The 26,643-nt window shown below is 39.3% G+C and overlaps 1 protein-coding gene across 4 annotated transcripts in view; it reads right to left on the bottom strand.

Annotated features, from left to right (window-relative positions):
- Window positions 1–26,643, bottom strand: part of TIAM2 (TIAM Rac1 associated GEF 2) — a 172,371-nt gene that overhangs the window by 40,137 nt on the left and 105,591 nt on the right. For 2 of the 4 annotated variants that reach the window (XM_072035929.1, XM_072035930.1), the window contains 8 exons: window positions 24,862–25,047; window positions 23,543–23,689; window positions 19,796–19,858; window positions 14,818–14,985; window positions 12,039–12,140; window positions 11,466–11,547; window positions 10,625–10,717; window positions 9,312–9,572 (listed from right to left, as the gene is read on the bottom strand). In XM_072035929.1, coding sequence (XP_071892030.1) covers window positions 9,312–9,572; window positions 10,625–10,717; window positions 11,466–11,547; window positions 12,039–12,140; window positions 14,818–14,985; window positions 19,796–19,858; window positions 23,543–23,689; window positions 24,862–25,047 — 1,102 coding nt within the window. Of the gene's footprint in view, window positions 1–4,107; window positions 4,127–9,311; window positions 9,573–10,624; window positions 10,718–11,465; window positions 11,548–12,038; window positions 12,141–14,817; window positions 14,986–19,795; window positions 19,859–23,542; window positions 23,690–24,861; window positions 25,048–26,643 lie in introns of those variants that run through there. The other 2 variants (XM_072035931.1, XM_072035933.1) reach the window with 2 other exon arrangements.

Genomic DNA, 26,643 nt, shown 5'->3' with positions numbered 1-26,643 from the left:
AAAGAGCTAAGTGTTTAACTATAGCACAGTGCCAGTTCAGTTGTTTCCCTGCAGTTGGTACTCACAAGCAACTATTACTACTTAGGCACTCAGACTCTATTGCTGGAATAAATTGAAAACAATTTGTGGTTATTAACTGTAGCTATCTGTGCAGTGGTTTATAGCTTTTATGCTGCCTTAACTAACAATTTAAAAGGTAGTGACATACACAATTTATTACCAATTCAAAAACTTCTTCCTCTTTCTGTTTAGGAAATTTTCACATTCTTCAGAAAACCTTTGACATAACTGCGGGTACGAACTAGCTCTAATTCTTGCTAAATTAACATGACTTCACTGTACTAATATTAGTAAACTATGAAGAAACTCCAGTTCTAGAAAATGAACATCTTAGAGAAACACAAAAAACGTACGGCATTCTCTCATTCAGAAAAATTTTCTTTCTTCAAACAGGGGCTTTTATCACTTGGTTGTCCGAAGTATTTTGTAACTTATTCTAAGACTAGCTGGTAGGCTTGTTCTCAGCTTAGCATCATGGTTCTAATAATTGACTCTTTGCTGTAGTTAGAAACTTCTTTCAGGAATTCATTCACAACACTAAATCTTGAAAGAAATTTATAATGCAGTTGTCATAACATCGGTCTTCACAGATAGGGTTCAAACCAGAATTAAGATGCCTGTCACTGACATGACTAATTGTTGCCAAATAAGACATGCAGTTACTGGACAGACAAGAAGGTTCCGCTCGTGGCCCCTCTTGTCCAGATGTTTTGGTTTCAGGGAGCCAGCTGTGAAACATCAGCAGGTGCTCTATCCACTTGCTGAAGAACATTACAACCAGACTTCTTTTTGCAGATCTGATACAGCCTAGATAAAGAGAAGCTTACTTCTGGCAAGAGTCTGAAATGCTCAAGTAGGACCTTTGTTCTTTATCCTTCAGCGAGGAAAGTGATGCGTCTTCTTTAAACATTCCACAGTTTCATGTTTAGAAAAATCCAGTATGCTCATGCAAATATTCTTGTCTCATAAAGCTTAAGGCATGTTGGGCCACATACTGAACAGTGGCTTAGCTCCAGTAAGCCACCTACTTCTGCAAGTGCGACTTTCTGTAGGCTGCTTTATGCTCTTTTCTTTTTTTTTTTCTTTCCTCTCAAATATCTGCAGAAACATCCATTTTGAAGTTAGAGCAGAGTCCTTTAGAACCCTTGGGAGTTCCTTTGTTGGTTAACTGTTCATCATGAAACAAAGTAATTTGACTCATTTGCTAATTCAGTAATCTATAGGAGATACAAATTACCAACATAATAGGAAATCACTGCCTACGCTTCTGTAGCAATGCCTGATTACCCCCTGCATTTCAGTGATATGTTTTTATAGGGTTATTTAACTTGCTAAACTTTCTCTGTCCAAGTATCTGCCATTCAGACAACTATTCAAGCTTTTTGGTTTTAAGATTAACACTTCACACTGGCTTCTCGAATTGTTACCTGAATACATGCATTTCCTAAGTGCATACTCCTAAATGCCCTCTTAGATACAGTCTCCAGTGAAGGCCAGTGTTAGCTGTATCTAGCACATCACCCTTCTATTCCATTTCAACAACCGGTTATGTGTGACTGTGGTACAGAGGAAAACAGCTTTGGCCATTCTCAGTGGTCATTTGCTTTCAGGAGAGATGGAAAGCAAATGGAGCTGGCCAAGTGCAACACCTTAGAGGTACATTTTCTCCTCCATCTAAATCACAAAAGTAAAGAAAACAGGCAATAAAAAGGGAAAAAGAAGTAAATACTTTAGCAAGAATTTGTGGCTAGCTTAACCAGCTATTTTTTATAATTACTCAACCTACCTTACCTCTATGAAACACATAACACCATCTGCTGTTTGATGTGTTTTAAACGTGCCAAAGGCAATAGTCTATATGTGGATGCCTCTCTAACTTTATCATTATTAATAAATCTCCCTGTTGTCTGTATTGTCACTCTACAGGATTCAGTAGGATGGGCAATGTCATGATTTATGCCTACGTGTTGTCACTGAGCCAGAATGTGCAGTTTCATGGGGTTTAATGGAGTTTACACCAGGAAAAAACAACTTTGGGACACTGACTTCACAGGGATTATATCATAGCAGCACTTAGCAAAGCAGAACAGAATGCTCCCTCAGTAGAAAAGCACAACGAAGAGCAGTTAAGGATGTCCCATTTTACAGCATAAACAATCTTTTCATTTGCAACATGCACATCTAGCAGGAAGCAAACAGGACAGTTTGTCAAGTGCCAGTAAGAGCTCATTAAACCACTGCTCTTGGGAAACATTCTGTATTACACAACATGCAGTCGGCAACAAGTGCTCATAGGAGGAGGCAAATGCTTTCTTTGAATTAACTGCTACATCGTTATAGTCCCAGGTGTTGCCCAGGGCCACGACTGATCTTTTCCCAATGATGCACCAGAGCACAGCACCAGGATATTTGCATTAATGGCACAAAAGCAGTTGTGGTGGAAGCCAAAGTAACACAGTTATCCGAGGTTATTTCAAACATACCATTCATCTCTGAGCTCTACTTGACAACCAGCTACCGCATGTCCTCTCATGCTTACATTGCTTCCTGCTCAACGACACAGGGTGACGAGTGAAAAGAGAAACCCCAAGTCATAGATCTTCACATAGATAACCAGTCATGCTGCACAGACTGCTACATGGCCACGCTGGGACGTGACACTGGTCTTGTCCCACACCATGGAAAGCCACTAGGTATCTGCTACTGGAGCCACCAGGCAAGAGCCAGAAATGTGTAGGAACCTGCAAAATTACCACGCCTTCCTCACAGATGAGGACTCATATCTATAACAGGGCTGTGGGAGTCCTCAGGAAGATAAAAAGCAATATTCACCTTCTCAGAGCTCAAAAGAGCTTCCTGTGAAAGAATAAAAATAAACTGCTTTTATTCCTCACACACACAGAGCCTCCCAGCACCATGAAGATCACGTCCCACAGCAAGATGAAGTGAATTTGACATTGAAACAGCAGCTCGGTAAGCAAACAGGATGCGATTTGCAAAGAACTACAAGAAGAGGTTATTTAGAAATGTTTTTCAATTTAGTTTTACTTTTGTTTGCAAAATGCTTTGAACTTTAACTTAAAAGTGGCTTATGAACCGCTTTAAAAACAATGGACAAAAAGCAACAAGCGGGGCAGCAGGAGCCAGTGCTTCATATTGCAGGCAGCAAATTACCTTTGCTTTCCTTCTGACTTTCCCTCATTTCTTAAGAAGGGACTTGCAGGTCTTTCCAAATCAAATAGGGCTGGAAGAACATGCAGGGACTGTTCCTGTGTTACACAGCAAGGCTCACACAGTGACATGAGCACAGGCTGGTTGTGGAACCAACCTTGGCCTTTTCTTCCCTAGGCTCAACAGCACCTGACGGATGGAGCAAGGCTTTCTGGAGAAGTTGTGCTTTGCAACTGAACTTTACAGAGCCACCTAAACCATCCAGCAAAAATGTATTTGAAATAGTAAGCACCTTGGGATTGACAACAATCCAGTTGTTATTACTACCACATTTCTAAGAAGGATTTAGGTATATTGAAATCAGACTTGTGGCCAAATGATGTGCTGTGCTTCCAGGCATGCTTTTGAAGGTTAAAATCAGAAGTCATTTATTTCCTTGGAAAGAGAAGAGCCACTTTCTGTGTGAGTGTTCAAACCACTGATCCTCCTCCTGAAACAGTTACATTCTGCATCAATATCTGGTAGGTATTTAGTAGATGAGGTACTGAAGCATCATCGCTCCTCTCCAGCATGTCCCAGCTACCAGTTATACTGCACAAAGCCTGACTCTCTGGCTCCAGTCATGCTTTATACAATGTGAAACAGCTTCATGTGGAGTAACACAAACAGGTGTATCCAAGCTAACCTGCTGCCTGGGGATCAGCTCAAGTGGTGGGAAAGCATAAGGCAAAACCCATGCTCCAAAACGATGAGAGGTGCTCTGAGGGAAGGAAGGTCATCCAAAAAAGAGCTTGCGGCCTCCAAAAGCAGCTCTCCTTGCAACCAGCTCTGCCTCCCAAGCCTTCCCTGCTCCCAGCTGCAGGTCCTGCTGCTTACCTGACTCGGCCCTTGTCAGACCTCTGCACCCGCCAGTTCAACTCACTGAGTTTGCAGGAGGGAAGTAATAAAAAAAGAGAAGCTTTCTCCTGAACTAGCTTCAGCAAGTGCCACTGTCAGCACAGGGGTGGGACCAGTGCTGGGGGCTGGACAGATGGGTCCAGGGAGAAGGAGGAGGAGGAGCAAGCCTTCCCCTTTGAAGCCACAGCCACTCTTGGCTTGCCTGTGGTGCTGGTGTCACAGCACCTCCAGAAGGGCACAACCCAGGCCTCTCTAAGGGTGCCTTGCCCCAGAGATGATGAGTACAATGGCAAATGAAGAAACAACATGTCTGGTTTTATGTGATTTTTTGTTTGTTTCCCATTCAAATTTTTAAATGGTTTCTTTGCCTCTTAGATCTCTGACCCTCCCAGATTAAAATTTTCCTTGTGGAAATTTGTTAAAGTGTATCCAAAGTACTATCTCCCAGTTTTTTGTTTTTTTTTTCCTTCTTCTTTTAAATCAGAACTATTTACAAATTAGGGTTGATTTCAACAGTGTCAGCTACCCAGAAATGACAGCTTATTTGGCACAAACCCACTTGCTGGGGGAAAGAAAAAAAAAAGTCCAACTCTGACAGCAACTCGCACACTGCCATGGGTTTTCACACCTACTAAAGCTTCTGCCTCCTGCCTCAGCACGCTATAGATATACCACTAACACACACGGGGCCGTCCTGAAAATGCAGTTTTCAATTCTTGTCCCTTCTCTGCTGTTTATTCCTGAACTCCTCATGCCATCTTAAAATGAGGCATTTTTCCCTCTATAGTTGTAAGAATTCTACCCCAATTCCCTTTTTTTTTTTTTTTTGTTTTCTTCTATACAAATATTTGCTTTATTTCCTTAGCACTGGACCTTGAAGCGAATGTAGCTGCTCTGTTATTTGGTTTTCCACATTTACGAATATGTTTTTAAAAGTGTTTCATCTCATTTCTTTTCCAGGATAAGCTTACTACCAGCCAAATGGCTAAGCAGCAAGCATACAGCGTTGCCATGTGGAAGGTCAAATGATATGACCGCAGGCAGGTCCAAAGTACAGCTACAAGGGTATGGCAACCTCTTGGAGAAAATGAATCACTCTGACAAAAAAAAATCACTGGGAACGGTTTTTAGGAGTGGCAGAGTTAGTGGCTTTGGAAAAAGTCAATCACTTCCCTTCTGTACAGTAAAAGCTGCCAAAGTTTGGCAAGAGGTATAATTGGGTATCCTCAGCACAGCAGGGTATGTAGGAAAAGGCATTCATCAGGGTTATGCTAAGCAGTCACAAAACTGTAAACAACTGTGGACAAACTATTTCCACCCAAGTTATATGAAGCCAGAGATTTAAAGTAAATTCTGTTTTGCATTTGGTTGGTTGTTACAGGCACCAGGCAGGGTATTACCATATGACTCTCCAAGTCCTGAAAATTTCCATTTTCCAAGCACTCCATTAATTTTAGCTTATTAACCCTCAGATAATTCTAGAAATATAAATAGCACTAATGGTTTTTGCTTGTTTTTGATTTTATTTTTTTTTTGGTGGGGGTGGGTGGGGAGGGGAGGGCTAAACAAGAAAGTGACAGCAGAAACAGTAAGGCTTTTAATTCCAGGTATGTATCTTGAGACAAATTGTGCTTGATTTGTTAAAAAAAGGTCCACCTCTGCTGACTTTCAAAGGCACTGCTCAAAATGGATGCACAAATACCAGAAATTATTTCTGAAAACTGTGGTCTTAAGAGTGACTTGCTCAACTGTATCAAAGGAGACAGAACAATATCAAAAAATGTATGAGAATTCAGAAGTTCCTGGCCTCCAAATCCCTGGTAAGCTTATTAAATATCCCCTCTTCTTATCTAAAATCTTATTGAATTTCTGAGCAAGTAAAAAGGACATAGAACAGTTAAACCCTTTAAGATGATCTCTTAATTCAGAGAAATGTCATTTTCTTCTGTTTCCATTTGAACATGATCAGGAGATCAGACACTAAGCACTGATACTCGGTAATTCAATAAACATGGAAGGCCTTCTCAGGAAGCTTAATTTAGAACTATTTGTTCCTTTTCTGCATAAAATAAATCTTCTTTCACTGCTTTTAAGCAGGAAAGCAAACATGCTATGTCCCTTTATACACTAGTGCTTGGAGTATAACACATACTCCCATAACTTCCTAATATAATGGACTATTTGCACAGGTTGCAAATTTATCCCCAAGGAACGACGAGCCTAGTGAATGGACACATACATTTATTATGCCAAATACTCCAGGTAATGCTGGCTTATGATATCAAGCCAATAAGCTGAATGATAGTGCTGGTATAATTATGTAATTAATTAGCTCTATCATAATTTTTGTTTTATGACACTAACTTTTATGTGCTACTAGTCAATTTAATGGCATTTTAAATTGAACTAAGGCCCCTGAGAGAGATGCTACTTACTGTATCGCAAATCTTGTATTCAGATTTCTTTTAATTTCAGAAGATGACCTAATAAAATTACTTTATAATTAAATCCATTCTAACAACTTCTCCTATGTGATTCTTTCTTTTTTTTTTTTCCTCCCATTTTTTAATTACAAAAAATTCCAATCAGGAAACACTTGCTACCATAATTATATATGAAACCCAGAGATCCTTTTTTGCACCTCTTATGGCTCTCCCTTACACAACAGTCCACTCTTGCTAGCTTTCCTGCAGAATTTTACTAGCATCCCCCAGAGGTGCTATGAGGAAATTGCACCTTTTTCATTCAAGAAACAAGTTAAATTTGCTTGAATCTTGTTTGAAAAACAGACAGGGTATGGGAGAGATGGGGAGCAAACTCCCAAATCCCTCCTGTATCAGACATTCATTTACACGTATTCTAACATCACAAGATGTGTTTCTCACATGAAGTACGGTGGCTGAAACAAGCTGGATCACTCCACAGTGCTTTGTAAATGCACAACATGAAATCTCTCTTACACGCCTCACACACACCCCTCACCCAGGACACATGAAGCCCCCCAGAAGGGTCCCCCTCACAGCATGCTCCCTGTGCATGAGCGCAGCAGAGGACTGCACACTGCAGCAGATAATGTTAATGGAAAGGATGCAAAGGTTTTTCTTGAGTTAAACAGCTTACAGCAATTCCATAGCAGTGGGTCTTCATCTTTTTCTTACTGAGGCTTGCTTGAGGACAATGATAGCTTTGCATGTTATCAGTCTCTCATGTCCCCCTGGCTTGGAGGCCCAGCTATGAAGGCCGCTGGAGGTGGCCAACTTTACCTGCAGCCTGTCATGCACCTCCTCACAGATCCTGTGTAGGATCCTTTGCCCCAGAGAGAGGAAGGATGACCATGGCTTTCCTCTGTTCAGCACGGCTGTGCCCCTTGACGTGCCACCTCCTACTTCCAGCTGGAAAGGCAACCCAACAGTGAGCACTGGCACTTTCCTTGGGGCTGGCAGGGCCAGGGGCAGTCCTTACTGCAGAGGCTTTTAGCACCTCCATTGCCTGGTGCTCCTCACACAGAAACCCATCATGATCTAACCCTGACACACCTCTCTATTCGATGTTTAGTACAGTGGTTTGCATTGAATAAGAAATATGAGCAGGTATGGTAGCAAAACAACTTCTGTGAAAGCTGTTTTCTTAGGCTTTTCTCTACACAGTGAGTTGCTGTATTCAACTGAAATGTGCTAAAGTTAGTATCTTTGGGTAGGAACAGAGCTGGGGGTTTGTTTTGGGTTAGAAACTGGCTGGATAGCCGGGCCCAAAGAGTTGTGGTAAATGGAGCCAAGTCCAGTTGGAGGCCAGTCACTAGTGGCGTCCCCCAGGGCTCGGTGCTGGGGCCGGTCCTCTTTAACATCTTCATCAATGATCTGGATGACGGCATTGAGTGCACCCTCAGTAAGTTTGCAGATGACACCAAGCTAGGTGCGTGTGTCGATCTGCTCGAGGGTAGGAAGGCTCTGCAGGAGGATCTGGATAGGCTGCACCGATGGGCTGAGGTCAACTGTATGAAGTTCAACAAGGCCAAGTACCGGGTCCTGCACCTGGGGCGCAATAACCCCAAGCAGAACTACAGGCTGGGAGAGGAATGGTTGGAGAGCTGCCAGGCAGAGAAGGACCTGGGAGTGATGGTGGACAGTCGGCTGAATATGAGCCAGCAGTGTGCTCAGGTGGCCAAGAAGGCCAACGGCATCCTGGCTTGTATCAGAAACACTGTGACCAGCAGGGCTAGGGAGGTGATCGTCCCCCTGTACTCGGCTCTGGTGAGGCCGCACCTCGAGTACTGTGTTCAGTTTTGGGCCCCTCGCTACAAGAAGGACATCGAGGTGCTTGAGCGGGTCCAAAGAAGGGCGACGAAGCTGGTGAGGGGCCTGGAGAGCAAGTCCTATGAGGAGCGGCTGAAGGAGCTGGGCTTGTTCAGCCTGGAGAAGAGGAGGCTCAGGGGTGACCTTATTGCTCTGTATAAGTACATTAAAGGAGGCTGTAGCGAGGTGGGGGTTGGCCTGTTCTCCCATGTGCCTGGTGACAGGACGAGGGGGAATGGGCTAAAGTTATGCCAGGGGAGTTTTAGGTTAGATGTTAGGAAGAATTTCTTTACTGAAAGGGTTGTTAGGCACTGGAACGGGCTGCCCAGGGAGGTGGTGGAGTCACCGTCCCTGGAAGTCTTCAAAAGACGTTTAGATGTAGAGCTTAGGGATATGGTTTAGTGGGGACTGTTAGTGTTAGGTTAGAGGTTGGACTCGATGATCTTGAGGTCTCTTCCAACCTAGAAATTCTGTGATTCTGTGACTCCTTTCTGAGGTGATAATGATTACTGCATTTAAGGCACTCTTAATGTACATAGTACTTTAGCTTATGTAAAAAGCACTCTAAACACTTCTGTCTCTGAAAGCCATCAAATCACTTCAACCTCTAATGCCCAGGAAATGGATGTACTGGAAATACCCATCGGCACACAGAAATGTGCCGTTAATACTGGATGGTTGGATGGTGCAGCCAAACACATTGAAAGAATTTAATCTTCCTGCAGAAATAATCATATCCCATTCCACTTCTACTTTCTAGAAAATAATGAAATAACAGACAGATATGGAGCATAAATGGAACTTCACTGGTTTGCATTTGGGTTTCTCACTGAAGCATAAGCAAAAATATAAACATAAATTAATTTAAATAAATTGTTGTCAACTTCTTACCATTTGCTGTGTTCTTTCTGAAATTATCTAGAAACTCTTCCAGGAGCTGTGACTGGTTTGGAGGGGGCAACAAACTTTTTGGATCCCTGGAAATGTCACCATCTGACCAGGATGCACACAAGGGTTGCAGAGTTCCGCAGTGGCTCATTCTCAGAGTGAGCATTACGCTTCTCTCCAAAAACAATAGCTCCATCTGCCTGAGGTCAAGATCAGACACAGCCTCTCCATTTATGCTTAGGATTTCATTGCCTACTCGTAGCCCTGGGAGCATGTGAAAGGAAAGAAAAGGGAAGAAAAAAAAATGAAAGAAAAAAGAAGGGAACATAAAATGGAAAGGGTCACAAACCAAACTTTATGCTGCTTCACCTTTTAATTTTGTTTTCCATAAATCTGTTAGAACTGATGAGAGTTTTATATGTTATAATTATACAGTTTGCCTTCATGTTTACTTTGATACTACTACAATCAAGTTGTTTATTTCTAAAGAGGATATTTAGGGTGGGAGGAGAGCACACCTTTTGAAAAGATCAGAATAGAAGCACCTTTCATGACTCAGATACCCTGAATTCATTTCAAAAGATGGCCCATCAGCATACAGCACAATAATACAAATAGTATTATACCACTCTGAGAAGACCAAGAAACTAGTCACACAGATCAAATCATTCATGATAAACTGGAATAATAACAGATGGAGTCTTTATTAGCCTTTGTATAAATCTATACAGTGGCAACTGATGTCTTTCAAGGTTAGCATCAATCAAGTGATCATTAACCTCAGGTAGCTACTGAAACTTCTTGTCTATGCTTTATGGTTTTGTATCTCTATTTTTCAGAGAGCAGAACAAACACAATCCTGCTGAAAAGAAACTGTTTCTGAGCACTGTAGTAGAGAAGTTGCCCAGGGAGATGTATGCAGAAAACTATTTGGGGGAGGGAGTCTACTTTTCACTGTCAGGAAAAGTGGAAGTGATGGGTCTTGGAGACTGACCAAGCCCATGTGGTTCCCCAGTGTGAGATAAACTTTTCCTCCAACATGTTTCTTCATGCAAAAGCACTTGGTTGGATTGCTGAATGCAGAATTTGTCTCCAAGAGTGAACAAGAACTCTCCCCACTATATTGGAAGGATAATTCAGTTGCTCTGTGTACATTATCTTTCCCAATATCACATATTTTCCAATGATTTTAAGGAAAGAAAGCTATGCATAGTAAAAGCCAAGAACCATTTCAGACAGCAGTACTAAAGCTCCTTCATATATGTGAATTTAAAAAGATAATTAAATGCAGTGTTAAGCACCAATATGATACATACCTTCCTTGTATGCGAGTCCATCAGGGAGAACATCACTTACAAATATATGGGTGAGATGCTGATTTTCGTCAACTTGAGCTGTGACTGCAAAACCTGAAGTAGAAGAGGTCTAAATCAAATAAACTTTCTCTGAAATAACTCTTACTTTGTGTGTTTAATAGACTTTACATAATCAGCGAGTTGACAATTCTCATGAGAACACTCACAGATTACAGAAAAATTATCACATAGTTTCTGAGTGATTGTAAGGACAGCTAAACTTAACAGGACATTTCAACATTCAGGAAATATCATGCTGTGCTGTAAAATGATAAATCACATTTCAAAAAAAAACGTTTCTATCTTAGTCCCACAGGACATTTCAATAACACAGCTCATCATTATGGTATGAGTTCTATAATGTGTCCATCAGACACAGAGTTGTTTTGAACATTTCCAGAAACACCTCCTGCAAATAAAAAGTCTGTCAGAATTTATACCAAAGGATAACCTGTTGACACTGACAACAGAGGATCCTACTACCAAAGAAAGGGCAGACCTTGACCATAGCTGATAGTATTAATTTCAGTATAGCTGGCATATTCTGATAATTCCACACTTGAACTATTTGGCCAATGAATCAGAACAGAAAACAGGCCCTTGCCAAATGGAGACATAAGAAATGTATTTGTCAATGTAAAACAACCAGTTTGAGACTTCATTATAATGCCACATGTCCTTTGCAGACTCAGATATTGTCAAGGATGGCTCTACCTGCTCTCAGAGACAGAAAGCTCCTGAAAAGAGAAAGTAGGTAATGAGAAGAATAAAAATTCCTGAGAGATGTTTTGGTTAAACTTACCAAAATCAGTTATGTTTTCAGTCTTTGTAAGATGAACATGATAAACATTTAATGGACAAATTTCTATTTCATCATATACCTGTTGGAAAAAAGAAGAAAAAAAAAAGTAAAAAAAACAGCAGAAGTTATCAAATTATGAAACTACAAGCATTAAAGCCTAAACATACATTATGGAAAATAAATACAGCACCATTTATATTAATAAAGAGCCAAACCTTGCTATATTTACACAGACAGAATTGTGTTACTTTGCAAGCATCATCGGTATCAGTGGGACTAAATGCAGAGTAAACTAAACATAGAAAATCCAGCCTGGAGTTGAGACTGACACTTTGTGTCTGTACCAGAAGCCCCACTTCAATCTTCAAACAGCTCTTGAAGAGAGTGTTTGTAGTGCCTAGCCATCTGAACGTCTGCATAGGCATGAGCTGTGTGAACAAGGATGGCAGAATGCAATTCACGAACAGCTTTAAAGCCTTATTTTAGATCTAAATCACACATATTCATAGGTGATAATTTAACTGTAGCTACAGACAACATGGAGCTTTATATAAAATGAATCACACTTTCCTGGTCTACTATGTATTCATATGGTTCAGGAGCACTGTACTCAGTATTTTCATCAACCAGTCTTCTGAGTTGTAGACCGTAGTGTCTCGGCTCCAGCTGTTTCATCTAAGGAATATAAAAAAGAAATGGGGTTTGCAATTTGTTATTTATTTCCAGAATTCCAGCAGACAAATAAGCGACACATACACACACACACTCCCCTTTAGGAATCATGCAATTTTAAACAAATAATTTTCTAAATACTATTTTTGTGATATAAACAAAACTAGCTGCATTGCTGAGAAGATAATGTTGAAGTGCAATTTCCATTTTCCCTTAAAATCTTCCCTACTTCTTTCATAAGCACCTTGTCTTAGCTAACAGATTAACTGAATGTTGTTATATGTTTCCAAAGATATTATAACTGCTTTGTGTCCTTTTGAACTTACATTCACAATCATCTTTTTCTGTAACTACTTGCAATGACTCAGTTCTGCTCAGCAACTTTTTCTTCTGATGTAGAAAATGTATATGCATGCATGGGCTGTTAGGAAAGGGGATGGGATGGGAAACAGATTCCCTAAGGGTTTGCTTTTTATTGGATTGTATTTTTATTGCTGGGTTTCATCTACGATCAGAGAGTTTCACCTATTTTCTTTCACCACATGAGGTCAAAGCCCAAATCCTGTATCAACAGAAAGTCAAAGGGAGACAGAAGTACTCCCAACGGATATTAGCCTGAAAGTGTTGAGCCCCTGATGAGAGTCTCTCTGAAAAATCAGGATGCTAGTGAAACCACTGCAAAAAACATTTTGTTTTAACATACTAATAGAGCAGCATTGCTTAAAAAAAGGAAAAGGAGGAATGACTGTATCCGTTCGGATTATTTAACCTCTTTAGCACAATTCTGCAGCTTATGAAAACTAAATTTACTGAGTAACTAGTAATTACTTGAACATTTTATTATGTGTAACAGCTTATGAGTTGCATGTGTACTGTATCCTAAATAATTGTATTCAAATGCACGTTTCCTCTATATGTGCTATCCAAAAGACTCAGATGGAAAACAGAAATGAGAAAAGTATAAACCCCATAAAGCATGAATGAAGAAAAAAAAAAAGACCTTTGAAATTTATACTTATAACATTCAAACATGTTCTGTTAAGAAGAAAGATTCCTTACACTCAGAGCAGAATGAAAATGTAAGAAAGAAAAGAACCAGAATAGATGAGAAGAAAGTATTCAGCATTAGAAAATGCTTATGAAAAGCTTTACACACAGAGGAGGAAAAAATAAATAAAACAGAAAAATATTTCAGAGAAAAAAATATATATACATGTATATATATTTAAAACTATATTTTCATGTAACACAGACGTTAAAAAATTAAGAGCCAGCTTTAGAATTACAAGTATTTTGGAATGATGGAGTAAGAGAGGTAAGGCATTTCCTTTTCAACTTACTTTTATAAATATAAATTTTTATTTCTCTTTCAGTGGTCTTCTATGTTACCTTAATGATTTCCAAATGTTTCAGCTCTACTGTGCCATCTGCTGGTCAAACAATGTTTCACCTGTACAGTGAATTTTTAGAAAGTAAACTAGCCTAATAAACAGTTTCTCCAGGATTCAGTCTCCACTAACAAGAGTAATGAGAAGGTAATTTCTTCTCAGAGGTGCCTGGTATATGAACTGTGACTTGACTAAGAAGAATGTGCTTATTTTGATTTAAAACACATAGTACATCATAGATTTTTAGAAACTTATATAATTCCTTTCTTTATTTATTTATACAACATTATCATGTGGAAAGAGCTATTAAATTGAGGCCTTTCCATCATTAGAACCCTCAAAATTCATTAACTTCAAGCCAGTTGAAAGAGCTCACCTGAAATTTCACACTAACTTATGCCAAAAGCTACAGATAGTTTTTGTATAGAGTGGGACTATGTACCAAAAAAAAAAATCCTCTTTTTTTTTTTTTCTCCATTTTTTTTTCTCTTTACTTGTGAAGTGAATAAACTATACTTACCACTTGTTAGAAAATAGGAAAACATGATTTGGGTGTGAAAGCTGTTCCAAAGAACTTGTTTGTATAATTTGATTTGAATCATGACGTCAGAGCCAAATTCAACCACTAACACAAATGAAGACCAAGGTGCCAGGTAAGTTGTGATGCTCTAGAGGTGGTGGTCTTTTGTTGGTAGTTTTTTATTCTACCCTCCATCTGTGACTCCACTTTCTGTCCCAAGATCTACTGCAATCCCTCTCAAATTTCTGGCACTGACTGTCATAACATACTCTTTGAAATTTTCAAGTAGAACATGTGCTTCATTAATCAAAAGCCAAAAAAGGACCCTTGAAGAAGCAAACATATATGTTAGCCATTGTTAACAGCAGTTTTCAGTGTCTTCTCTCCTGACATTAAATCAAACAGTCCCCGTTACTCCTCTGACTAATTTGCACAGAAAGCTCAGTTTGCTGCAGTGACAACTCAGACTGGACATGGATGGAGATATCTCAGGGGCTGATTACCTGGCAAACTGTCACCACTCTTTAAGGATTCAGTGTGCACAGACTTGAGCAGTGCCTCTTGAAAAGCTTTCCACATCCCTGCTACCTTGGCTACAATACAAAATAATACTGCTAAAGGAAATGGTGCAAACGCTCAAAATGTGCCTTAATGCAGAGACAGGGAGATGCTGGTATTATTCGTTCACTATTAAGGAGTCCTCAGAAGTATTATGGTCCTTCTGAGGTCCACAGTTGTTAATGAGGTGCAATCGTACATGAAAAATGCATACCTTGCAAGCCAGAGAAAGAACATCTTCCACTCTGTGTTCTGGCTTGAGGGTTAATGCCACTCCTTGGCCATCACAGAAGTGCACATATGTTTGTGTTTCCCATGCACCCTCCTTTTGGATGCTGTCTGGCACTGAGCAGTAGACGTTCAAAAATTCATCAACTTGCTGCTGGAAACAAGGGAGAAAGGTACAACACATGAGGATGTTGCTAAAATAAAAAATGTACAGTTCCACTGATAGCTTGCAGTGCACATATACCACCATATCTTTAGACACAGTACTGTGCATTTTCCCATGGTGAGCAAGGGACAAAGTTCTGTTACCTGTTCTCATTCATTGTCAATGACTCAATTTTCTTGAGAATGGATTGCATTCCCACTGAGTTCCCATTATGGGCTTTTATGCCTTTTCATATTATTTGTTGATTTAACTCTAAGTGAAAATACATAGCTACCTGATATTATACCGCAGTGGGAAACATTTATTAAGAAGAATTGACTACTACAATTTTATCTAATTAACAAATGTGAGAAAAAAACATAATTACTATAATTTTAGCAGAAAATGATAATATAGCAAACTTCCAGCAGAGAGCACTGTAGAGCAAGGCTTGCCATGACATAAAGGACTAAACAGGAATAAAATGTTCTCATTCTATTTACAGTTTAAGATCATATTATTTGATAGGTAGCAGAGTACTTGCTTGTTTACCATTCTGGCTCACATCCACATTCATTGCAAAGCCACTCAAGCTTGATCAAATACAATATCCACCCTAACTAAAATTCCTGTCATTTTCTCACCCTTCATTTTCACACTTTCTTCTGCACCACACTTCAGGCTAGACGGTTCAGAAGCCACACAAGGAGAAGAAAAACACTGAGAGCAGTTCTGAACTTGGAATTTCACCTCTCTATTTGGGTCTGCCTGTTCAGCATGTCACTCCACTGCCCCTATCAAGGCGTTTATGTTTACATGGAGAGGCTCCCTGGATTCCCCCTTTCAGCCAAAGGAAAGTGACAATAACCCAGAAAAGCAGCAGAACTGTGACCCAAGACAGATCTTACGATAGCCTGAGCTGTTCTCAGGAGTGCCTACTTCCCGGCTGCTTTTTTTTTTTGTTGGTTTGTTCTTTTCCCTTGTTGCTGTGGGTTGGGGTGTTTTTGTTGCCTAACAAAGCCCCTTGATTATGCAATTCTTCCTCCTGACTCTGCAGGGACACAAGCCCAGTGGTCCACTGCAATTAAAAGCTCCAGCAAAATCACTGCACAGGGACTGCTTCCCTTGCTGCAGGCAGCAAAGTTATTGACAACAATCTACCAGTAGCAACAAAGAGACCAATATTATTTTGTTTTTTTAAATAACAACTGTGGCTGTAAAAACGATGTAGTAAGCAGTCCTACTTGTGTAATTACCAAACAATGCAGAAATTCAGGTTGCAAACGAACCACAGTAATAATTTTATGCAAGAGTAATGCTGGTTTTGGCAGAATTATATTAATGAACTAATAGCATGCAAGAATCTTATAGTGATTGCTCAACTGTCCTTTTTAAATAGCTAAAAATGACACATTGATTAACATAGGTCCATGGAAATCCTACTAAAATAGAGCAACTACTATGCATAACAGCAATACTGTTATGCTACTGCAATTAATGGAGCGATGAAATCTACACCAGGTGAAGTTTCACCTCGGTGGCTGTGGCTCCAACCTGCTCGTAAAACTGTTGTTGTTGAAGAAGATAATTCCAGCAGAACCGTGGTGCTCTCAGAAAGCAGTAAATCAAGTGCCTGGTAATAAATGATGACCTCCTTCCACAGTGCAAGTAGGAGGAATGAGAAAGGGCAAGGCATGCACGCTGCAAGAGTTGAGATGGAAATGGTCAGACTGAATTCTCCAGTGGCTCCCTTCAGGGAAAGACGAAGCCATGTTGACTTAGGTAGGGAGATGCTCCCAGCAATTCAGACATTTGTAATTACCAAAATGGTTAATTGCCCTGCAATAGTAGCTCTCCCTGTCTGTTCAACAGAAATAAATCTCACTATTGCCAAGGATTAAAATAAAGAGGATGAAGGTGATGAGAAATAAGTTTAAAGTCACCTTCTTCTGGAAGCTTTTAAGACAAGACAAAGTTCTTCCACCCATCTAAGACTCTTTCCTTTCTTTGCCATGCATACTGGTGCCCGAACATAAGCCTCGTATCTGTTACTAAACAAAAATATGTTCCTTAGCTGCCGTTGAGATACTGTTGCTTCATCCACATTTTCCATCTCAGAAAATCTGACATGAAAAGAGATTTTTTTTTCCTGTTATGCCTGCAGTGACTAATACTACAATAGTTCATTCATTCATTGCCACGTTAAAACAACCCATCCAATTTTCCAGAAATATGCGCCAGGATTTGCAGACTGTCACACGTTGTGCCATAGGGTTGCTGCAGGACCAATAGGTTACTTCATAATTTCCCCCGCTACTTGTCTCTGTTTTTATCATCCTTTTCGGGGAAAATATAGCCTTCCTGGCAGACTTCACTGTTTGTAATTCACTGCATTCCTCAGGTAGCATTTTATAAAAGTTTTGATCCTGTTTGTGTTTTTTATTGAAATCAGCCAATGAAAACGGGCTAACGCCAAAGTAACGGTTTTCAGAGTTATGATGAATCACTTCTGAGTTGTCGGATGATTCATGAAAATGTCAGGATCTTAAAAATGCCCACACTATATTTAATTCCCATTTAAAAAAAAAAAAAAAAGGTTTTGAAATACAGTTCAGATGATGTTTTTCTAGAAATAAAGTTGAGATTCAGAGCTCCACTTCAGCACCTGAATTGGGGTGGTTTTTGAGTCCTGAAACAGCCCTGCTAAGCTCTGCAAACAGCCTCTCCAACCTCTGCAGTGAGGCTGACCACATGCCAGCCCCCTCCACCCAGGAAGCAGGGCTGTGAGCCCCTGCCTGAATTCAGCAAAGTAATTTGGAATAACACATAAGCTCTGTTGCAAAAGCTGGGTCGATACATCTAACCTTGTCCCTTCCCAGACAAGGCACTGAGGGAAGCAGACGTCTTTTTCCTGCCCTGCGGCACCTCCAAAACCTGTTTGTATCTCTTCAGAGGGGAGCAAGAAAAGCAAGCTGACAAAGAGTGGCACCATCAACCCCAAAGGGGTCAGTGCTAAAGCGAGGGAGCACCACAGCATCCCTCTGAAAGGAACCTTCAGGAGTTGCACTCAAGAGATTTTTCCTCATCTGTTTTAGGAGAGACCTCATGTTCCTATGGTTTAAGAGGACCTGTCAAGAATGAATTGTCTTTGCTGCTGCCGAGGTGTGAAACTGAGGCAATCTGACACCACAGCCATTGGTACATTTTGGAGGAATTGGTGAGTGTTCTCTACAGGAGACCATGTCACCCAGAAACCCCACATAATTGTAATTTATTTGGAAAAGAGAGAGATGATTTGGTATAAATACCTTCCCAACCCAGGGAAATAAAAGGGTGGTCAAATAATGAAGGGAATTAATTTGTTTCAGTATATTTCTTCAAAAGACACACAAAAAGTGAAGATACTTTCAAGAGGTAAAACAGCATTTTTAGAGGATTTGCTGCTGTCAGGTGGAGATGCCTCTCAGTGGTATCATTTCTGCATAATTATATATTTACTACGTAGCCACTAAATGAATATCCTTGATGGGAAAATAAACCTTGTATCATATGATATAAAAATAAAATAAAATAAAATAAAATAAAATAAAATAAAATAAAATAAAATAAAATAAAATAAAATAAAATAAAATAACAACACATAAAACTATGAGAAACGACGAACTGTGTCCAAACCTTCGTCATGAGATTCATTACAACTGTTCACTATAGTTAATCATTTCCAAGAGCAATATTTCATTCTAAACGTAAATTTTTCCTTTTTGTCTAAGACCTGGTACAAACATATTCATCTGAAAATGAATAGTTCTGTGGTATGATTTTTATTTATTTATTTATTTTGTCTTCTTCCAAGTTTTAAACTACATTGGAGAATATCTGACTCAGGAAACAAAGGAGGAATATGGACAGAAGGTTAAGTTGAAAGACAAATATCCCTTTCCGTCTGGTATGTGTTATAATTAAAGCAATCTAGTTATACTATACACAAAACAAAGTCCAGAAACCCTGTGTCTAATATTTAATTTTAATCTTTTATTTGGAGCTTATCTGCACAAGCCAACTAAGGGAGGAGTCTATGTATATAAGCTCTGCAGTAGGTAGACAACACTTGGTGGTCCTACGCACATGTTATTATGGACTTCAGAGCATCCTGCTTTGCTTCTAGACCAGGGGACAGCAATGGTATCCCCAGGGAGGCTGCAGGAACAAAGAGGGATGGTGCCTGATGTGCTGGCACTTTGCTCTGTTCCTGCACAAGGTTGTTTTCTGTGGGCACTAAACAGTATCAGCAGCAATTTTACTGGGCAACATGGGGATGCCACTTCCTCTTACTTGACTTGGGTAATATCTAGCTATACATTAACTCACACTTCTCTGCTGGTATGCCCCACAGGATTAAATTAGACTTCATTTGCCTTAATACTAAAAATATACAGGTCCTGTTGAACTAGGCAAAGTAGAAAACACAGCTTGGGTTTTGCCACGCTATGAAAGATGTTTTCCAGCAAATTCAGTTCCAAATCTCTCTGTCTCTTCTTAGACACCACCCTACAGATAGTATACACCTGTAAGGACTAGTGCTATAAATAAGCTTCTAGGGATTTTTATTTGTTTATTTATTTATTTAAAGCTACCATGCATCTTCAGAAACTTATGTTAAAGTGGTTTCATTAGCAGAATTATAATTCTGACATCTAACACTAACTATACTTTCATGAACCTTGATGGGGTTTCTGAACCAGTCTCATCATATGCTTAGTGAAACATATTCAATAATTTGAAAACCAGATGGTGCAGAATAGGGACAGGCTTATCTTACCTCAGCAGAGTTGGCTGAATTCTGGACACCAGCAAACCCATGTCCTCCAGCTGAATCAAAAATCTGTTAAATATAATACAGATAAATAAATGGATTAAACAAATTAAAAACTTTATTTATGTGTATTAGGCAAATTCTTTGGATAATTAAAATAAAAAACTAAACGAATATATCAAATCCCTAAAGACCAGGGATTGTTTTGAACCTCTCATGGATTTATTCTGGCTAAAAGTAGTATTAAAGACATGAATTCTTCCTCCATAAAGAAAATTTAAGTCAGTTCTCAAATTCAGGCCACATGTACACTTACATTCAAACATATATCAAAGAATCCACATGCTTGTTTCCTTGTTTTTTTGTGCTTTTTTTTTTTTTTTTTTTTTCCTATTTACTATTTAGCAATAATATTAAGGTCACTTACCTTCAAATCATGCACTGTGCTCCAAGATACAGTTCTACCCTTTGGTATATCATCTGATATAGCTACAAATCTCATAATGATTTAAAAGAACTATTTCAAATTAATGTTGACACTTTTGGAAAACTTCTTCCCCTATAATTTTTCAGTTCTTCTACCTGAGCAGTTAGCTTGACTCTATTGATGGCAAATTAACTTTAGCTTGAAAAGGAAACTTGACCCCCACCAGCACTAGCAAGGAATGAAAATATCTGACTATTGTGCCTGCTTTGGAACTGCAACTTACATTCCCCATCTATGTAGAAGCTCGTAGTTTCTATAGAGATAATGTAAGTAGCAGTTGGTGGTATCTCACCAAGGTGGAGAGATTATTCAAGTAATTAAAAAAAATACATGTAAATCAATAAATAGCTAAGTATACAATCAGATATTTTGGTGAAAAGGACTGTATAAACATAAAGATAGGTCTATCCAGCATACATACCAGCTTGAGATTTGCAGGTACTAACAGTACCATCCCCAGGTGCAAACAGAAATATCATTTTTAGGTCTACTGAAGTCAACAAATCAGGACAATATCAAACTTAAATCTCTTTTTTTTTTTTTTTTTTTTTTTTTTTCTCCTAGCAGAAACCTTTTGGATAATCCAAGGCAATGGATTTCTAAAATTTCATATGTAATGCAGTTTCTGACAATGTGAATAACAGGCACCACTTTTTAACTTCTTAACTTTTTAACTTTTCCTTGTCTTACCCACAGACGTAGTCAAAGCATTTTATTGTTTATTATTTCTCAAAATAGTTTATCATTTAGATTGAAGAAAAGCAGATAAGCATTTAAGAAACTGAGGATAATGTGAGCCTAGACATCCCCCATCTGCTACAGTTCAGTTTTATTAACTGATTTCTAAAAGACTGAGACACTTCAATAATATTTACGAAAGCCTCCCAGCATAGAAGCTCTGAACACATTTTTTCCCCCTTTTATTTTTTTTCCAGATTACTATTAACAACATACAATTAAGTTAAAATTAAAAACTTCTCTGACACAATGATGTTCAAGAACACAATATCTAATTTTGAAGCCAGGGCACTGTAGATAAACACATACTAGCTGTAGTCAAATGAACTTTAATTAAATCCATGAAAGCAAGAAATTTTTAACCTATTTTTTGAAACAGACATTGGAGTACAATAAGGAGAGAACCAAGCTTCACTTTTCTGCTTAACCCAGTTTCCCATCATTTGAAAGAGATGACAAGAAAGACAGCCCCAGGCCCATTCTGATTTTGATACACAATTATGTGCATACACGCAAGTCTGAGCAATGACATGGTTCCCTTTTCTGCCACCTTCCAGGTTCATGGGTCAGTTTTTAATCCATGCTTTTAAAATGCTTCACTTTTATGGTTGAGTCATAGCCCGGTGTTATTAATATGCAGCAGTCAGCATTTACATTTCCTTAATTTTATTGTAGGATGTTTAAGAAAGAAAGAAAGAAAAACAATAAATACAAGAACCTGAGCTCTTGGATGAAAATGAACACTTTTTTGGGCCAGCTGGTTGCAAGCTTTGTAACAAAAAGGGTGAGGACACGCCAGGGACACCTCTGCCTGCAGCCAGGGCTCCCTCCACCGTGCTCAGAAAAGCACTGGCAAGGCAGCAGGAGCCTCCTCTCCTTGCTGCGGAAATGAGATTCCCTGTCCCTGAGCTCCACAGAATCCCCTTCACGGGCTATAAAGCATACAGGAGGATGTATCACGCAGTTAAGACAGCGAGAGGTATCAGCCCAGCTGGGAACAGAGCTAAGGGACATAGCATCCCTTCCCCCAGTCCTGTTATTAATAAAGAAATAGAGGTGCAGGGCTCACAGACCACCTTCTCTTGCCAGGGAGTACACTGAAAAACATATGAAAAGGACCACCTGGAGAAAATCCCTCCTTCAGTTCCCTCTTTCAAAAGGCAGACTTGAGTTTCTATTCTTATTCAATTTCACCACGTAAACACATCTCAACTGATATACTAAAATTCCTAGCAGTCACCCAAAGATTTTTCAACACAGCCCAACACGTAGATAAATATTTACCCATTAAAAATATAAACCACTAAACAAGAAAATCCTGATGTGCTCTTTTGCAACAGTAAATCTGTTGCATCAGCTTTGGGACTATTGCAAGGCAAGCACAGATAGGCTTGCTTAAATATTCCACAAGCAGAATGCCACATGTGCAACAACAGCCAGTTTTCAAGTGCCAATCACAGATTTTTTGTTTACTAATAAAATCAAAATACAAGACTCAGGGAATAGCAGGAGCAAGGTCACCTGATGAACACAGCACAAAATACTGCTTTGCAGTATTAACAGCAGACGTGGCAAAGGCCAATGAAAATAGTAATGCTCTGAGTGAGGGTACACATCTACAACTTCTGCCTTACCATCAAGGAAGCGTGTCTGCTATTTACTTTTTTTTTTTTTCTCCCAAGGAGAAGACTGTGAACTTTTGTTTCACTTCAGTTGTGTTTTTATTGAAGAAATACAGATTCCACAAGTGTGAGGTTTACACTAAATGCATGCACAGGCTGTTAGTTTCTTAAACAGAAGAGGACCCTGCAAGATGCTGTTGTGTTAGCAGTGATGCAGCCCTCCAGGGAGGCATCTGTGAGCCTGGCTAGAGGCAGTGGTGCAACCTTTCTCACAGGGGCCTGCCTGCCCCAGCATTTGTGCCAAGCCTTCAACTTATGTAAAAACTGGCACAGCTTCATTTGTCAGCTGTCTGCACCTGCTGGAAAACTTGCCTCCTTGCATGAAAGCAGTCTTCGCCTTGTGGCTACTTCCAGGCAGAGTGTGCTACTTCGTAGAGGTGATTTCAAGACCACCATCCACAGACCAGTCACTCGTTTTCCTTGAAAACTCACCTGTGTTGTTCTGTATTAAATTGCAATAGTACTTCAAAGTCCTAGTTATGTGTCAGCACAATGCTGTATTAAGGATTTGCATATAAGCCCTCTCCAACAAAACGCTACTTCCAGTTTACAATGCGGCCAAAAGATGAGTTTTCTTACAAATTCAAACCTGATGGTCTTGCACTGCAGGTAATAAACTAACTCGCTGTGTCAAAAGCTCTCATTTACCAACTGCACTTATCACAAAGGAATCAAAATACAGATATGTGCTGATGCCTATTCACAAATCTACTGAAATTGCAAAGGCAAGTTTGATAGACAGCTGTCTCCTTCCTCATGCACCAACAGCATTTGGCAGAATTAGCCCCAGTAGAAACAAGCCCTTCTCTGCATCCAGTATCCCAATCATCATCAAGTAAGATTTACCTGTGTTATTGAAGGTCGCTTTTCTTTCCCTTTTCTTGCCAGTGTGTCCAGTCCTTTCAGTGAAGAAAATAAACCCTTTTTATTACGGACTCTTTGAGACAGAGACAGGGTACGCTTCCTGAGAGCAGCTTCATCCCTGGAGCAGATCTATTTAAAGACACACAGGCCTTCTTATAGCACTTTCATAAGAGCAAAAGACTAACAGTTATTTCAAACCAAGACATCAAATGAAAGTAACTTCAGTTTATCTCAATGTAATACGCTAACATGCAAGGACAATTAAACTTTAAGCACCGACACTTCTTTTGGTATTCAGATGGTGTGACAGCATAATTATTTGTCATGGGGCAAAATCAGACAGATTGTAAGGAAAGAACTGAGAAAATATTGCTCTGTACAACAGAAGAAGTTAACGAACAGACTCGAAGAATGATAATCTACTAGTCAGATGTAAAATTGCTAGAGGAAGAAAGACTCAAAACTGGTTAATACAGGAGATAAATGTGCTATACTATTGTGTTATTGACAAGCAATGACACAAAATACACAGTTAAAAACAGCAGTAAAGAGAAACACATTCTCTGATGAGACTTTGAGGGCTACTGTTCCTTGCAGCAAACAAGATCCACCCCTCTCTGCAAAGACCAGCCTCTCAGCCCTGTAAAGGATAAAAAGCAGGGGCAAACCTGCTATTCCCATAGTTCACTTGAATCCAACAGCTTACAGTAGCTAAGGAGCTTCCTCATTCTTTGCAAATAGAGGCCATAGTTTTTAAAAATGACATTTCAACACTTTCTGTTCAGGAGGGTATAAAACTGCTTGTAAAAACTAAAAAATGTTTTAGTTGGTCTGGGACCTCCATAAAAGATCAGCTCAACCCAGAGGGACCAGAATTACTTGTGGAAATCTTAGTGTTAGTCTCTTTTCACTATAAGTGACTTAGGTCCTATACACTTTAAACTCCGAACTCAACGGAGGTAAAATCACAGTGACAGAATTCCAACACTACTACTTCTTTATATTTACATCTACTTTCATTTATTTATTTATTTATTTTATATGAGTCAAAAGTACCCGATTTTGGATTCCTTACGGACCAAAAAAAGTCATGGTCATATCCTCATGGTTTCCAAGTCTGTCTCTGTGAAAGAACATTTTCTGCAGTCAAGGAAGAGACAGAAAGGGTGGGATGGGAACAAGGCCATCTGAACAATGAATGTGGGTGCACCCATGAATTATCCTAGCACAATTCCACATGTAAGTACAACATTAATGAAGGCTTTGTGTAGCACATCCATAAAAAGTACATTCAGACTTACCAATGCATGAAAGGATGAGACAGAGAAAATTCCGAGCCTTCCCAGTGCTAATTTTGAAGGACGACTGGCAGCAGCCAAAAGGCTCTTTGGGTTTGGGAGCTCCCCACCTTGCAAACTGGCTAGGTAACATCGCATTCGGAAAAGGTCCATATTAAATTTTTCCAAGTTCTGTTCCCATTGCTGGATCTGTTTAGATATAAAAAGGGACAATTAAAAGAGGAAAAATGTCTTTGTGGGCTGCACTGAAAATCTGAGCTCTTCCACAAACCCATAGTAAATTACTTTCATCTGGTGGTATATGGATTAGATTAGTTATTCTCTGCCAAAACACATTCAGTCATATTGTGTTACATCAACCCAAAAGATGGCTTGAAATAAAACAAAGCTGGTGGTCTTAAATGCATACTGACAAGATGAACATACCATGAACTTCGGGTAGTTTGATAGCCACAAAAGCAGTTACATAAAAACATAACCCTGTGGTTCATGAGGGCTTTTTTTTTTTTTTTTTTTTTCTCCTTTTTCATTTTGGAGATTAGTTTTGTTTCCTTCGTTTTTATGAGCTTAGATTGTATAGCTGCCTGGCTGAAAGCAAGGCTGCATAGCTACACCAATTCACTACACTAGGTGCAGTAGCTGTGCTGATAGGTTCTGCTCGGGCTTTACCATCTTCCTACGGCCTCTTTATCTGTAAATAGGAGACGATACTGGCAACGTGAGCATGTACAGCTCTTTGTCTGACTAATAGGTTAAGACATGCTTATGGCTCAAGCATACTGCAAAAATGAGCTATATATACTCAATACAAATTGCTGGACCAAAAGCAAGAATGTATATATACTCCTTCAAGAAATTTTAAAACATATTTAACACAGAGAGATGCAGATGTAACAGACAGGTTTAATCCAATTTTAAGGTAAAATTAAGAAAGTGAAAAGACTTAAACATATACTAGTTGAGTACAGTTCAGAATCAAGACTTAGATGACAGATTTTAAGTATTTGTGTAGATGCACACTTGTCTACACAAACACATAAACACTGAACTGAAGTCAGATTTTGCTTTTGATTTTCCCAATTTACAAATTGGTAGCTGCAGCTAAAATCTGCACCACAGTGTACAACATAGATTAAGATTGATAAATAGTACCAATAAGAACACAGCTGTGTTTAATATAGTAGAAATTCACACATGAAACGGCAGAATAAGCATGTACATTAGGTTAATGTACATTAAGTTCATGTACATTAGCTGAAGATTGTTAAAATTCCCTGACAATGCTCTCCTTCACATGTCAGCTCAGATCACTGTAAGCTTGTTGTTAAACAGGTGGTTTAGGGTTGTGGAGAACGTTTATCACTTTTTCTAACATGCATTGCCTTCATACCTTTCACCGACACGCCTTGCCTGTCCCTGGGAGTACAGGACATTATCACCTTAAATTTAGATTAATCAAGGACAAGCAGCTTTATGACTTAGAAAACAAAGTGATAAAAACCATAAAAATATCAGGTGAACTATATCACCTACAGGCTCATCTAGAAGCAAAATCAGTTCAGTTTCCTTATAACGCTGACAAATATCACAAATTACACGTGTCTTGCCTCTTACTTTCTACAATGATGAGCGATCAACGAAAGGGCAAGAACTGCCCTTTATACAAAATGGTGCTAAAGGCATGTGCTACAACTGATAGAGATGTGACCTATTCTGGCTTCCTTACACATGGCCTCACAGACTATAGCATCAGTTATATCTAGCTAAACCTGTGGAAGCAAGAAG

The sequence above is a fragment of the Anas platyrhynchos genome, chromosome 3 (assembly GCF_047663525.1).
Source record: "Anas platyrhynchos isolate ZD024472 breed Pekin duck chromosome 3, IASCAAS_PekinDuck_T2T, whole genome shotgun sequence".
In the NCBI taxonomy this organism is placed as follows: Eukaryota; Metazoa; Chordata; class Aves; order Anseriformes; family Anatidae; genus Anas; species Anas platyrhynchos.
This window is presented reverse-complemented; position numbering and strand designations above follow the sequence as displayed.